Below are 17,056 nucleotides of genomic sequence, written 5' to 3'. Positions count from 1 at the left end.
CAGCTTTCACTTGTATAAAAACCTATTTGACTTTCTATCTTACATTAAACGGAAAAGGAGATATTTTGAAGAATGCTGGAAACCAGTAACCATTGACTTGCATAGGAAAAACCAATACTAAGGAAATCAATGGTTACAGGTTTTCAGCATTCTTCAAAATATCTTCTTTTGTGTTCAACACAAGAAAAAAAAACTCATAACCATTTCAAAGGTAAATAAAACAGGATTAATATAATGTTACAGTATTTTTGACACTGTAAATCCAAAATAAAATTAGAAAAAGATGCTTAATTAAAACTTTCTATCTTGTTTGTTTACAATCAAACATTTAAACATTTTTCTTTGAAAACACTTGATCTGACAGGAGTCACAAGATCTCTTTCTAGAAAATCATGATGCTGCATGAAGATGAAACATATATATTAGTGCTGTCAATTGATTAAAAAATTAACTAATTGCACATTTTTTTTATTAATTGTGATTAATCACATTTAAAAGACTGAAATTTTTAATTTTGGCTATTCAAATGTAAAATTAATGCAAACGCAAGACAAAAACTATTTAATTTCAAAATATAATTGTCTATTAGAATTTTTGTTTAACTTGTACCACAGATTTCTTCATGTAAACAACACACCCACAATAAACCATCAAGATCCTGCAAGATCAGCTGTGTCTTTACTGAATGAGCACTGTGCTATGTCCAACAGATCGCACTATTATGTTTTTCTCATTCTTTTATGACCTGTTTTAACATTAGTATTTGTTTTAAACAGGTTTTTAAAATATTTTTTATTATTTGTTTTTATTTTCTCATACTTGTCTCTTTTATTCCTGTTTATGTAAAGCACTTTGAATTGCCACTGTGTATGAAATGTGCTATATAAATTAACTTGCCTTGATCAAGGAATGCAATACCTAGTTCAACCACTGGGTGTCAAACTTATATAGGGCACCTTTGAGTATACTGTTCGATACTTTCCCCACCTTCACCTCAAACTGAAATCAACCAAAAATGTTGAACTTTTTCTGTCAAAACATTATAGTTCAACTAAAAATGAAAATTGACCATATATTCACAGTGCAATTACAAATTTAAGTGGATTGAACATAAAACAATTAGGTTGTCCCTCGAAAAATGCACTAATTGTGTTGCTTCAACTCATTTTAAATAAGCTGTTTGAACAAGCAGCAAAAGTCATTTTGTGAGTGTGTGTGTGCGTGTCTTTTTAAGATGAAAAACCCCAGCAAAAAACAGGACAGGGCAATGCATTGCTCCAGGCAGGAGAGCAGCACACCTGCCTCACGTCAGAAATACATGATTTACTGAGTGACAGGGTGTAAATTAAATTCTGACGTCTCAATTTTACATTCTTTTTTTGAAGCAGATATATACAAATGCATTAAACCTCGTTAGGTAAGATCTCTGGATCATAATATGCATTTTTTAAGATAAACTCAGGTATTTATCATGCAGCTCCATCCATCATGCATTGCTGCGGACCTTTCTGCAGTCTTTAAAAGATCAAATCATAAAAAGATAGCAAAAATGTTACGCACTGCAGTTTTATTAAGTGAACCATTATTATTTATTTTTTGCTGTATGATTTATTTATTTTACACTATGATATATACACTCTTTGTTTATTCATTTCAACTGTTAACAATTTTAGTAAATTACACAGTATTTAACTAGTATGAGATGCATAACTGTCCAACAGTAAAATACAGTATGTTACTGCATTTTAACGTCGCACTGTGAAAATGACTGTATATTTTATAGTAAAGACATATAAACAATACTGTAAATACATATACAGCAAGATAAATGGTGCTGTAAATGTAAATTCAGTCTTTTTGCTGTATTTGACTTACAGTAAATTACTGGCGAACTGCTGCCAGGAAGTTACTGTAGATTTGAGAGGAAATTGTTACAAGTGATGCTACAGAAAGGAATAAAAAGTATCTGTTGAAATAAAAGTAATTCAGTCATTTTGGCTTGAAAGCACTTTTAAAACAAATATAAAAGGGGCCGGATTCACTTGCTTTCCATTAAAAACAACTTATTAAAGCTGCTTCTGTACCTACCTACACACGATTTAAAGAGGAGCAAAAGTGCACACTTTGGGATTTAGATTTGTGATTAAATAGACAAATCCCTTATTTTGACATCCCAATGTTCGTACAGTCATGAGAGTGAATAGATGGTGATACATGATGAAGATCTGGGTTTCATTTTGTTGTACTCCACAAGACCAAACTTAGGATTAAGCATGTTGTAACTGAGAGCTTAAAATTAAATTCATTATATATATATATATATATATATATATATATATATATATATATATATATATATATATATATATATACACACACACACACCGAGATTAAGGGAAAAATAAATTAAATTGAAAGTAGTATAACAATGACATGAAATGAAAGAAAGCAGAGAGGGAAACAAAAATGAATGCAGAATATGAAACAAAGCAGAAGAAGTAGAAGTTTTAACTGCTCCCGTGTTATTAGATGTTGAAAATTGTATTTAAGTAGAGATCCAATTGTTTAAAACTCATTAAATGGGGTTCATATCCACATTCAGTCCACATTTATCTTCATCTGGAAGAAACCCCCCTTCCTCCCCATTCTCCTCCTTTATCATAGACCAGGCGGCACGGCGGCCCAGTGGTTAGCACTGTTAAGGCTGGTCCCCACCAGGCCGGTGGGTGTTTCTGTGAGGAGTTTGTATATTCTTCCCATGTCTGCGTGGGTTTCCCCCGGGTTCTCCGGTTTCCTCCCACCATCCAAAGATATACATAATGCATAACAGATTAAGCAAATCAGACACTTGTCTAGCCCCCTTCTTTCTCAAGTGTTCCCTTAGCTACTGCAGCCAGGAAGTTTTTGAGATCCACCTGAGCTCAAGCTCCCCTCTCGCTCTGCAAACGGGAGGGAGTCCTGGGCTCGAGGATCCCTTAAGCTCAGGACTCTCTCCCAGGACAGCATGCCAAACAAGCTTTTATAGATCATCAGCTAAGTGTGAACTCTTGAAATACAGTTGAAGTCAGAATTAATAGCCCTCCTGTATAATTTCCCCCAATTTTTGTTTACACAGAATTTTCTTTTCAGCACATTCATAAATATAATAGTTTTAATTACTGATTTCTAATAACTGATTTCTTTTATCATTGCCATGTTGACAGTAAATAATATTTGACTAGATATTTTTCAAGATACTAGTATTGAGCTTAAAGTGACATTTGAAGGCTTAACAACAGTAGGTTAATTAGGGTAAATAGGCAAGTCATTTGATAAGAGTGGTTTGTTCTGTAGACGAAAGAAATGTCGCTTAAGGGGGCTAATACTATTACACGTAAAATGTTTTTTTTGATTATATATTTTTATTTCGCTTTTTCAAGAATTAACAATACAGAACATCAAAACAAAACAGCAAACAAACTAAATTAAAACATACACAGTATATTAAATAAATAAGTAAAATTAAATTAAATGAATAAATAAAAAGGGAGGAGATACAGTATAAGCCAGTAGAAACAAAAACATTTTGTCAAATCAATTCAAGTGGTACTGTTTTAATATAGTTCAAAAATGGATTCCAAATATTTTTTAAATACTTCATCCTTTCCTCTCTAAGAATATGTGATCTTCTCGAATGGTATACAGTTGCAAACTTCTGAGATCCACAGTCCAATTGGTACATCAATGTCTGTTTTCCATTTTAAAGCGATGCATTTTGTAGCTATTGTCAGCAACATTTCGGTAAGTTTAATAGCATAATTATGCTGGAGGTAAGAATTTGTGTAATTACCCAATAAACATATCTCTGGATCCAAGGGAAAATCAACTCCATGAATCTGTGATATAATATTACATACTTGTACCCACAACACTTTCACTTTAGGGCACAGCCATGTAGAATGCAAAAATGTACCTTCTTCTACATTCCACATCTGAAGCAGAGCGAAGAAGTACTGTTTTTAAATTTGTGTAATCTGGATGGAGTATACTAAAGCTGGTGTAAGAAATTAAACTGGATTAGTCTAAATCTGGAATTCAAAGTTGAGGTTACCCCATCTTTACATAGCTGACCCCACAGGTCATTTTCTAGTGTTATCCCCAAATCCTGTTCCCATCTACTTTTAGACTTATCTGGGTCAGTCAAAGGCTGTCTAAGCATCAAAGCATCATATATTCTAGAAATTGTTTTATGTAATGGTTTATCAGAAAAAAACAAGTTCCTCCATAGAGGTTGTATTAGGTATCTTGGGATAATTTTTTTTATTTGACCCTTAAGCAATCCCTTAATGGCAAATAACTAAAGAATTCTTTATTGGTCATGTTATATTTGTTTGTTGTCATTGTTCAAATGACATTAAAACATCATCATCAAAACAATGCTCTAAATGTGTAATTCCTTTATCTGGTCAAATTTTAACATTTTTGTTTTTATAGCACATTGGAAGCAATCTGTTCCCCCATAAAGGAGTTTTGGGAGAGAGAAATGCCTCTTGTCCCAACATCAACTGAAGTTTGTTCCAGATCTGTACTGAGTGGATAATCATAGGGTTATCGGTTCTAGTTTTTATCAATTTTTCATCCCATGCATATAGTATATTAGTGGGACAGTCCTCTTTCATCTCAAATGTCTATGTAAAATGTTTTTTTTTTTAATTTAAAACTCCTTCTAGCTGAAATAAAACAAATAAGAGTTTCTCCAGAAGAAAAAAATATATAGGAAATACTGTGAAAAAAATCCTTTCTCTGTTAAACATCATTTGGGAAATACTTGAAAAAGAAAAGAATCACATGAGGGCTAATAATTCTGACTCCAACTGTATTTACTGTATATAAATGCCATTCAGCATTTTTCATTAGACAGACAGCAGAGGAAACCGCCAGAGGAAAACTGTACATGCGCGAGGAGAGCAGAGCATGCTGCCACACGCTGACAGATGGACCTACCTCAGACCTCCAGTGCTGGAGCAGCCAATCAGTGAAGAGAACAGCAGGACAGAGCGACCAATGGAGGCAAGGTGATTAGAAATGGAAGAAAGATATGAAGGCTATGATGAATGACCCCATTAAAGGGACAGTTTATGTATGCTTATGCTTCTGTAGATCAGTTAAAGCTCCATCTTCTCAATGACATCATGCATGTTGTTGAAACAGCAAGCAATGATTGATCAGTAGGCCAATGCAGTCTGTTTTTTCATACAAACAATTTAGGATTCAAAATGACAAAATATGACATACTGACTATCATAAAATGCTTAGAACAATATTGTGTAATCTGAACCCAGCATTAGAAACATGAGAAGGCTGTTAATGGAGTAGAAAATAAAATACTTTCATGATGTTTATTTTTAATTCACAGATAAAAATGAGGATATTTAGCAGAAAGTTCAGACACAGACAGTTATCCTATTAACCAAATATTATAAATTCATAACTGCACTTTGCTTGATATCTTGGAGAAAGCCATCTGGAGATTCTGCCAAAGAACTTAAATTGGCTTTCACAAAACAAAACAAAACAAAACAAAACAAAACAAAACAAAACAAAACAAAACAAAACAAAACAAAACAAAACAAATAATAAAAAAATTATAAAAAAATATTTTAAAAAAATAAAGTCCAACCCATCAATAGAATAAACTTATATAAAAAATTAAAATAATAATGAATAATAATAAAATAAGCAAAATAAAAATACAGCTGACGCAGTGGCGAAGTAGGTAGTGCAGTTGCCTCAAGAAGGTTGGTTTCCGGTTTCCCCCACAGACCAAAGACATGCGGTACAGGTGAATTGGATAGGCTAAATTGTCCGTAGTGTATGAGTGTGAATGAGAGTGTGTGGATGTTTCCCAGAGATGGGTTGCGGCTGGAAGGGCATCCACTGCGTAAAAACGTGCTGTATAAGTTGGCGGTTCATTCCTCTGTGGCGACCCCGGATAAATAAAGGGACTAAGCCCAAAAGAAAATGAATGAATGAATAAAAATAAATATGTCCAATCCATCAACAAAGAAAAACAAAATATTAAATAATAATAATAAAAATTAAATAAAAATGTCCAATCCATCAATAAAATATCTTTTAAAATAAAACAATAATAGAAATAAAATAAAATAGTGGTTCAGAATCATATGGAGGTTAATAAAAGATTAAATAAATTTTGCTAGTCTTCCATCCTTTAAAACTTTAAAATTATAATTATAATAAATTTTTATACCAAATTATAGTTTAACCAAATAATACATTAAATACGATATATAAATATGTATTATAGTCTTAAAAATAAAGTCACATTTCTTTTTAAAATTATAAAGGTTATACTATTTACTTTATTATATTATATTGTTTTTGATATGTTTTTATTAATATTACATTATTTTAAATAGATTATTATATTTTATATTATTTTGAGGTCAATATTATTGGCCCACTCATATATATATATATATATATATATATATATATACACACACACACACATACATACATACATACATACAGTGCTCAACATGAGCAAAATTACAAATCTCTCGTTTAAATTAATATTTTCTATAGGAAGCAGCTTTACAATATTATCTTTGTGCCTATTCATTAGATTAGTCAGTACTGAAGCCAAATCTGGAGCTTATCTAACAAAATAACTTACAATAACGGTAAATTATTGTGTTAAAGAAATTATTAAATTAAATTTTTAAGAAAGAGGAAAATTCAAAAGAAACTAAAAAAAAAATTCAAAAATGTTGTTGTAATTTAAGTAGTCTGTAATTTTTTTTACCAATATTTGCATTAATTTAAATGTATTATCCTTCTATTTCTAAATACGTTCCGTAACTAAAATATTATTTTAATAAATAAATCCGTTGCATAAATCTGTTTTGTTCAAATGAACCCAAAACATTTGACCTTTATTCACTTAGAAATGGATAAAATATTCATTTTCAAAATGGGTTGTAGCCAGTTATGCCGAGCACTGTATATACACTAATAATAGACTAATACTACAAACTAATTATATACTAATTCTATACGCTACATGCACAACATACAGCATCAATACTGAGAATTACTTCTTATTTAGAAAAAGAACTGTATCATAAGAAGCAACTGTAACCACAAGGTTTAAACAGTTCACTCAAGAGTTTAAAAGCTTGTGAATAAGAAACAATAAGTCAAACGTGTGTTAATTCAGGACAGTGAAATTAAGCCTCTAATCTTTCACAAAAAAAAAAACTTATTAAACAACTTAAAGTGTAAAGACAGGACAAAGCCGTAACCAAAAGACAGGCAGAGGTCAGAATGAGCCACTAGAGGTCGCTGTCGATGCAGATATCAGATCAGTCTTTTTTATTCAACTCAACAGCATATATTTTCCCTCAGTACATCAGTCAATTTTACTCATCAACACCAGATAAAGATTATAAAGTCTATTACCATCCCAATCCATGACCTTCAGCTTAAAATGTATTATATTGCAGTCTGCCTAAAACAGTCACACACTAGCAACGCAGAGACCAACATCTGGATGTAGCACACTGTAATAAAGAAGTCTTGTTTTACTGTCTAAACCCATGTGTTTATCCATTATCAGTCTTTCTTCTCAGAGATACTCAACTCAATCAGCACAAAACAATATCAGCGTCTATTAACAGCTGATGAGTGAAACTAACCACAGCGTAAACAGAGCTCTCAGTGTTCATCTGTGATCTGTTTGACCAAGTTAAACATCAGTCTGTGACTAGAAATACAAACCGATCCTTAGATATCAAGAGCGTTCATTTCACTGCACAAATTAATAACCGTAAAATGATAATTGTACACTAAATAAAGGACTTTAAATAGCAATATTTGTATTTGAAAGGTGGAAGAAGTGTTATCAGGCCTTTGTAGAATCAAACAAATATTAAGATCTGTTTATCTAGAATCCCAGCACTGTACCAAACAGAAATCATGTTCATCTGAAACATACCTGTCAACCCTCATGTTTTTCTCTGGATTCTCCCGTATTTTACAGTTCTATCCTGCTATCATCCTGTGAAGGTATTTTCCCGTATTTCTCTGAGGGGTGGCATATAAACATTAAAGAGCCGAGCCTCCCTATATGCAACCCATACCGCCGAACCACCAGGGGCCGCCCATTGCTCTTAAATGTGAGTCTGTTCTGTGCTTTCACTTAGTTTAAGAATGAAAACAGGTAAAGTTTAGACCGGATACAGGGCCAACCGGAATTGCGACATGCACGTTATTATAGCAGCATTTTATATGACACTGTATGACAATAATTAATATTTTTACAGTACTGTGATGATTGGGTTTAGGGTTGGGGTAGGCGTTAAAAAAATACAATGTATTGGGTAATTTAATAGATAACGCAAATAATAATCGGTACAGCTACTGTTTTTGCCTTACATTGACGGTTAGGTTTAGGGTTGGGGTGGGGGTAGACGTTAATAAAATACAATTAATGGGAAATTTAATAAATAATATAATTCTCGTTAACTTCCGGCCGCATCCATATCAGATCAAGCAACAACCATGAAAACACTTTGAAATAAATATAAAACCGGCGCAATTCCCTTCCTTCACATTACAGGTGCCGTCTCCCCTTCATATGTAATCCTCGGAACAGTCATGTAGCGGTGCGTGACTGTCAGCTGACGCGCTCCATAGTGATAAATAGACGCTGTTTCCCAAACAGATTCTGTACAAGCAATTTGAAGCGTAGCGAAATTCTGGGTTTTGGGTGCATGTTTGAACAGACATACACACATAATTAATAATAATAACATCTTAAGATGTCGATCTTGGTGAGGTTTTTTTTGTTTTAAACACAACTAATTTCGTCCTAAAAGAGCATAAAAAGTTAAGAAAGCAATCGAATGCTTCCATTATAACGTTAGATGTGTGCATTTTTAAAGTGACACCTGCTATTTAATGTAATCAAACGAAAAAATCTAAATAAATAAGAGATTCATTCGTTGCTCTTTAATCAGAATGTGTAAGTTATACAGTGAAGAAAAGGTTAATGAGATTTGATAGCTTGATTCTATTTTATTTTAATAGCTATTATTTTAGTAAGTTGAACTGTTTGCTAATGTAATTGCTGCTAATGTATACTATTTATTTTTCTTTTGTAAATAATAATAATAAAACATTACTAAATGTTTACTTACAATGAAACAGCTCCAAATGAGCATATTTAGTAATTAGGGGATTTTTTAAAGTGGGAATTCCTTATTATGGTGGGTAACTCCCTTGTTTTCACATCCCAATGTTGACAGGTGTGATCTGAAAGCTGTAATGTTATGAGACCTTAAGTAATATTACAGTCTCTTGCTATTAGTTTCTAAATTTGGTGGTGTAGCATGTTGGTTAAAAATGTGTTAGTGACTAAACTGTTTTTAGAAGTGGGCAATACACTGATTTTTATGAAAACTGGTCAAAAATACTTCAAGGAACCACTTTTAAACAATAATAACAACACAACTTACAAAAAAAGTTCAACATGCTGTAACTAACAAAAAGAAAAAACACTGCCTTGACCAGGGTTATTATAATTAGCTAAAACCGAAAGCATATCATTCATTCATTCATTCATTCATTTATCCATCCATTCATTCTTTCTTTTATTCTTTCATTTATTCATTCAATTTCTTCCGAAAGCATGTCATTAAAAAAAAGTGTTATTCAAATAAGAAAAAAACCCAAGTGCAAATTAATCAATTGAGTTAAAATGAATAAATAATAATACGTTAACAAAACTGCTAAAACTTTAGCTAAAATAAAAATAAATTATTAAAAATTTGAAATACTGTATATAGCTAACAAAAAGCTACAAAAGTTGTATTTGATTTTGCTGTTAAAATAATTATTTTTCCACAGTATTTTATTAAGACAACTACTAATAATGTAGAACAAATTAAAATAAAATGCAAGTATAAAAAATCCAAATATATTTAGTTAATTTTGAAAGTTGCGTTTGATTTTGATATTGAAAATATGAGTCATTATACTGCAATTTATCAAAACAAAATTATGTAAACTTGAGCTAAAATGAAATGAAAAGAGCAAGTATAAAATAATCATTCGAAATATTTAGTTAAGTTTGAAAGTCACACTGGATTTTGCTATTCAGTTATTCTCCTGTAATGACACCATTTGAACATTAATAGCTCAGGACAGGAAGAGACGAGCAGAATCAAGAACTGCTTATTTCACATTTAAAACAACAACAACATGAAATAATGAACATAAATGTACCTTTATTAGGTGTTTGTTCACCCATTTTGTGAAAGTCTTCTTCTGCACTCTGTCCCGTTCATCTGCGAAAGGAATAAAGAAAAACAAAAACTCAAAACACTTGCCATGTTTAGAGTAAATATCAGAATCAGAATGAGTTGAAGTGTCCTTTAACCATTTCTAATTAACTGCTCATTATACTGTTTTGATGTTCAAATTAGAATATGCATCTATAATACAGAAGCCGTTAATTTTGTGTCTCTATAGCCAAAATTGTATTTATTTTTTTAAGTTCCCAGGTTCTGCAGGTTGCAATGTCCCGACTTTTGCTTGCCAATCTTAAGCCAATTGTAATGGATTATTTTGGTTCAATTTGGATTTTCCCCAACCAGTGCAGAGCTTGGGGGACCAGAGTGACCCCTCCTCCCCACACCCCCCAATATGACATTAGCTGCGTCCCAAATCGCATACTTATGCACTACTCTACGCCATTTTGTAGTATAAATAGTGTAAGTAGTGTGTTCACACTGAAAAGTCTAAAAATCATAAGTGCACTTTACCCGGATGATGCACTCATTCAGCCGCTAAAACGAAGTGTGTAACGATGGACACTTCACGCACTCAACGACCACAGGTTTGCTTACGTAGCGGAAGGGGCGGAGCTATCGGGCGCACATGTTGGATAACTTTATTTATTTTGGATGGTGAAAGCTAAATTCTCCTATGAGAGTGATTACTTCACCTCCCGATGGTGAATGCGGTTATACTCACGGCAGGTATTATCTGATAATTCGGTCGTTTATTTCACGGATTTGGCAACCGTCAAACGTCATCAGGGAAACGGTTTGAATTTCCGCTTAGTAAAAAAACATTAGTGTGCCATTTGGGACGACGCTACATACATATACTATCCTGTTGAGTGTGTTAGTGCATAAGTACATAGTGCATAGTGTGCCATTTGGGACGCAGATAATGTCTCATGCCTCGCCTGGCCAAGGAACACCTCGGGATCCCCCAGGAGGAAGTGTCAGGGGAAAAAGAAGTCTGGAGTTCTCTTCTAAGACTGCTGCCCCTGCGACCCAGCCCCGGAAAAGCGGTAGAAAATGAATGAAAAAAAGGCTTTCTGGAGAAAAGATGGAGGCAGTACTACTCTATAGGCACTTAGTATTACTATTAGATGGGCAAAGTGAACATGTTACGTGCCCTTTAAATGAGTCATACAATGCCAACCAAACTACTGAACCACACCTGGTGAGGCATGAGAAAGGAGATCTCTGGGTGAAGCTGGAGACCAATGACTGCAGGAGGCGTCTAGACAGATCTATTGTCAAGCGAAGACAGAGCGCAGGGTTGGAGAGGAGAAAATCACGAGGCCTCGGGCTGGGGAATTTCAGCATTAAGGCAGAACGGCTTTAATCCTGAGTGTTCATTACTCACAACCAGCACTACAGACACACCTACAGCTCAGCCTGAGCAGTCCTGTTCATTCAGGAGAGTTAAAGGGACAGTACACCCATTTGCTCGTTCCTTTCTTCTGTCGAACGCAAAACAAGATACTCTGAAGAATGCTGGAAAAAAAGCAGTAGGAATTAAAAATAATATGGAAGTCAATGGCTGTTTTTTCCAGCATTCTTCAGTGCACTACCTAACATATATCTTGTCGCCTATCTATTTTCATTCATTCATTTTCTTGTCGGCTTAGTCCTTTTATTAATCCGGGGTCGCCACAGTGGAATGAACCGCCAACTTATCCAGCAAGTTTTTATGCAGCGGATGGCCTTCCAGCCGCAACACATCTCTCGGAAAGCCTATCTACACTACGAACAGCAAATAATAACTTGATCATTTGGTGTCAGAATTGGCTTATATGAAAGGTAAAAGCCTCTAGATTACGCTTATTTTACCAAAATAAAAGATGTTCATACCTTGATTTTGAATGATTTAATTAATACAGTAAGGTCTGACTTTGCTTAGACAAAAGTCTTGTCACTGAACAGAAATAATGTCTAATATAGAATACAAAGTCATGGTGTAGCGGGAAAAGAATCAATATTGTGTCTGACTCCATCATGAGCTTGGAGGACTGCATCCATACATCTCTGCACTGACTCAAATCACTGATTAATAAAGTCATCTGGAATGGCAAAGAAAGCGTTCTTGCAGGACTCCCAGACTTCATCAAGATTCTTTGGATTCATCTTCAATGCCTCCTCCTTCATCTTACCCCAGACATGCTCAATAATGTTCATGTCTGGTGACTGGGCAGGCCAATTCTGGAGCAGCTTGACCTTCTTTGCTTTCAGGAGCTTTGATGAAGAGGCTGAAGTATGAGAAGGAGCGCTATCCTGCTGGAGAATTCGCCCTCTCCTGTGGTTTGTAATGTAATGGGCAGCACAAATGTCTTGATGCCTCAAGCTGTTGATGTTGCCTGAATGAAACTGAATGAAACCCCAAATCAGGAACTCAAACAAGTTTGGAACAAGTTTAGGAGGACAGAATTTTCATTTTTGGGTGAACTGGCCCTTTAAACACAACACAGCACAACAAGATACACACTGCTGTCTCACACTTACTGCTTAAGAAAGGCATCCAAACATTTACAGCTAACGTTTATCACACTTAAAGTCCACTATTTAATAAACTAGCTTGCATCAAACACAAAAAGGAATTGAGACTATCATACAAATGCACCAATATTTACAGAAGTCACCCTTTAAAATGAGATTTACATTAAAGTCTGTGTGAACCGGAAGTTGCTTTTATTTCAGTATGTTGATGTACTTCCAACTAAAATGGAATATTAAGTAGGGGGAGGGGCTTTCCTTTTTGTGCATCATTCATTCTTAGCAAACTGATGATAAGAGGGGCGTGGCTAAAAATACTGTTGTTGAAGCATCAAACTGACATCAACAAAGAAGGAGCCACTTTAAATGCAGAATTTGATTGAAGATTACTTGTATATTTAAATAAGAACTAGACTAAACTTAACAGAAGTTTATACAACAAGAATCATTTTTATATACCCATAACACATGAAGTTCTATGATATACAAAACATGAATGCACTTTGTTTGCATTTCATTTGCTGCACACACTAAATCCGGACATTGTCTTTGACACAAGTAGATCTAAAGGACTCAGTGTAGTTGCTAACTATATACCCTTAAGCATAAAGCAAACCCAAGAGCCTACACTTTAACCCCTACAGATGCAACTTTAACCCTAATAACATATAATTCCAACCACTTACATTTCCAGAACAATATATGTAGTTACTGTGTAACACAATCTCACAAACAGTCAAAGAGTTTCTAAGAAAACATGCGGTGTCATGGTAAGTCAATTGTCTTGTAGGTAATGTTTAATATTTTTACATACATAAGAGCTATAGGGCGTTCTAATTTAAAGGGATAGTTCACCCAAAAATGAACATTTCCCAGGGCTTCTGCAGGTTTCAGAGTTAAATTTAGGACTTTTTAAGACCATTATAAATGAAATTTTAGACTTATAAAACACCAAAGGCTAAGGAATATTTCAAAGGGCCCAGATGGAAGAAATTTTATTTGACCCGTCAAAACTATTTATTACAATTTAATAGATTTATTGATACAATAATAATTTAATAATAAATAATAAAAAAAATATTTTTGATTTTATTTCTTAGCTAAATATTTAAAATACTGTGTAAAAACAAGTAAGATCTACTTGTATCCATACACTTTTTTCCCAACATAAACTTTCTCTGAAATATAAATAATATTAACAAATGTTTTACAAACTATAATAAACTAAATCTATGGGCAACAATTTGTCCAGATGTCCTCAGCAGTAAATACATGGAGAACTTTTGAACAAATGTTAGTGTAAGGAAAATAATTAAGCCATTATGATATATAGAGTTAAAAATGACCTTTGAAGTTAAAAACTTTAAGGTTTTATTGAGATGGATAGTTGATGATTGTATGGGTTTTGGCCAGATTGGGTAGCAATACATGAACAAAGGAAAATTAAACTCAACATTTCAGTAAATTTAAGACTTTTTAAGGCCTAAAATTTGGATTTCGAGATTTAAGACATTTTAAGACTTTTTAAGACCTCACAGAAATCCTGATTTCCTGTTCATTTACTCACCCACAGGTCATCCAAGATGTAGGTGACTTTTGTTTTTCGGTGTAACATTAAAGAAAAAAATGAGTTTAATCCATACTCCTTTAGGATTTATATAATAGTTATAGTTTATAAAATTGTTATAGATTTTTTAGATTTAAAATTAACACATACAAACAATTCCAAATCAATAGCCATGGCTCCTGATGACACACTGAGGTCTTGTGAAACAAAACGATTGGTCCGTGTAAGAAACTAAACATCATTTACAATATTATTAGCTTTAACCCACAATCTGGTTGGACTACAATCAGACTACAGTCCAACATGCACAGTCCAACAGTTTGACCAGGCTGAAGATCTTCTTTAATGTTCTACTGAAGAAAGAAAGTCACCTACTGAACCTCTTGAATGAGCTGTGAGTGAGTAAATTAGCAGGACATTGCATTTTTTGGTGAACTGTCCCTTTAAGATAACCATAAAGCTAGTGCTCAAAGTACAGCATTCGATACATAATGATGAACAAATGATCAGTGTGCAGATTTATAACCTGTGTGGAGAAGATCAGATATGACAGGTAATCTTCACGCTACTGATCTATTTTTATTATAGGTTTATCCCTATATTTATAACATTTTTATATTATGTAATTTAGGGTCATCCTCTATGGTACCATCTCTTAAAATATGAACGTCTCAAATATCTGTAGTTCTGCAATCTGATCAGAAGAAGTTCTGCATTTCTCCCTTCCCCTTATTTTCTCTTCCCTTGTGTTTTTCTATTGTGTATTTGAGGCTGTTACCATAGCAACTATATAATCACCACAACAGATACATTTAAGTACTTTATTATAGTCATTGTGTTACCATAGCAACAACTGAATCACAACAGATTAATTCAAGTATTTTACTATAGTCGTTGTGTTACCATAGCAACTACAGAATCACCACAACAGATTAATTCAAGTACTTTACTATGGTCGGTGTGTTCCCATAGCAACTACAGAATCACCACAACAGATTAATTTAAACTCTTTACTATAGTCGTTGTGTTCCCATAGCAAGTATAGAATCGCCAGAACAGATTAATTCAAGTAATTTACTATATTCGTTGTGTTACCATAGCAACTATAAAATCACCACAACATATTAATTTAAATAATTTACTATAGTCGTTGTGTTACCATAGCAACTATAAAATCACCACAACATATTAATTTAAATAATTTACTATAGTCGTTGTGTTACCATAGCTACAATATAATCACCACAACAGATTAATTCAAGTACTTTACTATAGTCGTTGTGTTACCATAGCAACAATAGAATCACCAGAACAGATTAATTCAAGTACTTTACTATAGTCGTTGTGTTACCATAGCAATTACAGAATCACCACAACAGATTAATTCAAGTACTTTACTATGGTCGGTGTGTTCCCATAGCAACTACAGAATCACCACAACAGATTAATTTAAACTCTTTACTATAGTCGTTGTGTTCCCATAGCAAGTATAGAATCGCCAGAACAGATTAATTCAAGTAATTTACTATAGTCGTTGTGTTACCATAGCAACTATAAAATCACCACAACATATTAATTTAAATAATTTACTATAGTCGTTGTGTTACCATAGCTACAATATAATCACCACAACAGATTAATTCAAGTACTTTACTATAGTCGTTGTGTTACCATAGCAACAATAGAATCGCCAGAACAGATTAATTGAAGTAATTTACTATAGTCGTTGTGTTACCATAGCAACAATAAAATCACCAAAACAGATTAATTCAAGTACTTTACTATAGTCGTTGTGTTCCCATAGCAAGTATAGAATCGCCAGAACAGATTAATTCAAGTAATTTACTACAGTCATTGTGTTACCATAGCAACTATAAAATCCCCACAACAGATTAATTTAAATAATTTACTATAGTCGTTGTGTTACCATAGCAACAATATAATCACCACAACAGATTAATTCAAGTACTTTACTATAGTCGTTGTGTTACCATAGCAACTATAGAATCACCAGAACAGATTAATTCAAGTAATTTACTATAGTCGTTGTGTTACCATAGCAACTATAAAATCACCACAACAGATTAATTTAAATAATTTACTATAGTCGTTGTGTTCCCATACCAACTATAGAATCACCACAACAGATTATATCAAATACTTCATTATAGTCGTTGTGTTACCATAGCAACTTTAGAATCACCACAACAGATTGATTCAAGTACTTTACTATAGTCGTTGTGTTACCATAGAAACTACAGAATGACCACAAGACAATTTAAATACTTCCCTATAGTCGTTGTTACCCTAGCAACTACAGAATTACCACAACACAATTTAAATACTTCACTACATTCATTATGTTACTATAGCAACTATGGAACCACCACAACAGATTAATTCAAGTACTTTACTATAGTATGGTTCAAAAACACTATGGTAATTGCTCTAAAGTATTTTCTTTATTCATGTGAGCTGCGCTGAGTGAGTGAATAACTGATTCAGACGCACCCGCAGGACTGAATGACGAAACATCAACCACTACCATGGTGACTATCAAGGGTGGAGTCAGTAAACCTTGACCTCCGCCAGTAATGCAACACTCTCCTATAGCGTTTAAAGAGTCCTATAGTTATGTAATTATGAGCACTAGTAA

General features: G+C 33.5%; 1 protein-coding gene and 1 long non-coding RNA gene across 19 annotated transcripts in view; one reads left to right on the top strand and one right to left on the bottom strand.

The window, feature by feature from the left end:
• Nucleotides 1-17,056, bottom strand: part of plecb (plectin b) — a 246,872-nt gene that overhangs the window by 70,632 nt on the left and 159,184 nt on the right. For all 18 annotated transcript variants that reach the window (XM_087286464.1, XM_087286470.1, XM_087286465.1 and 15 more), the window contains one exon: nucleotides 10,291-10,352. In XM_087286464.1, the coding sequence (XP_087142590.1) occupies nucleotides 10,291-10,352 (62 nt within the window). The remainder of the gene's footprint in view (nucleotides 1-10,290; nucleotides 10,353-17,056) is intronic.
• The window catches only part of LOC148679572 (uncharacterized), a 3,303-nt gene continuing 178 nt past the window's right edge, over nucleotides 13,932-17,056 (top strand). The window contains exons 1-3 of the long non-coding RNA XR_015945002.1: nucleotides 13,932-15,552; nucleotides 15,612-16,109; nucleotides 16,175-17,056. The exon at nucleotides 16,175-17,056 is cut by the window's right edge and continues 178 nt beyond it. This is a non-coding gene — a long non-coding RNA (uncharacterized LOC148679572). The remainder of the gene's footprint in view (nucleotides 15,553-15,611; nucleotides 16,110-16,174) is intronic.

Source organism: Danio rerio, chromosome 16, assembly GCF_052040795.2.
Source record: "Danio rerio strain M-AB ecotype USA chromosome 16, GRCz13ab, whole genome shotgun sequence".
Lineage (NCBI taxonomy): Eukaryota > Metazoa > Chordata > Actinopteri > Cypriniformes > Danionidae > Danio > Danio rerio.
This window is presented reverse-complemented; position numbering and strand designations above follow the sequence as displayed.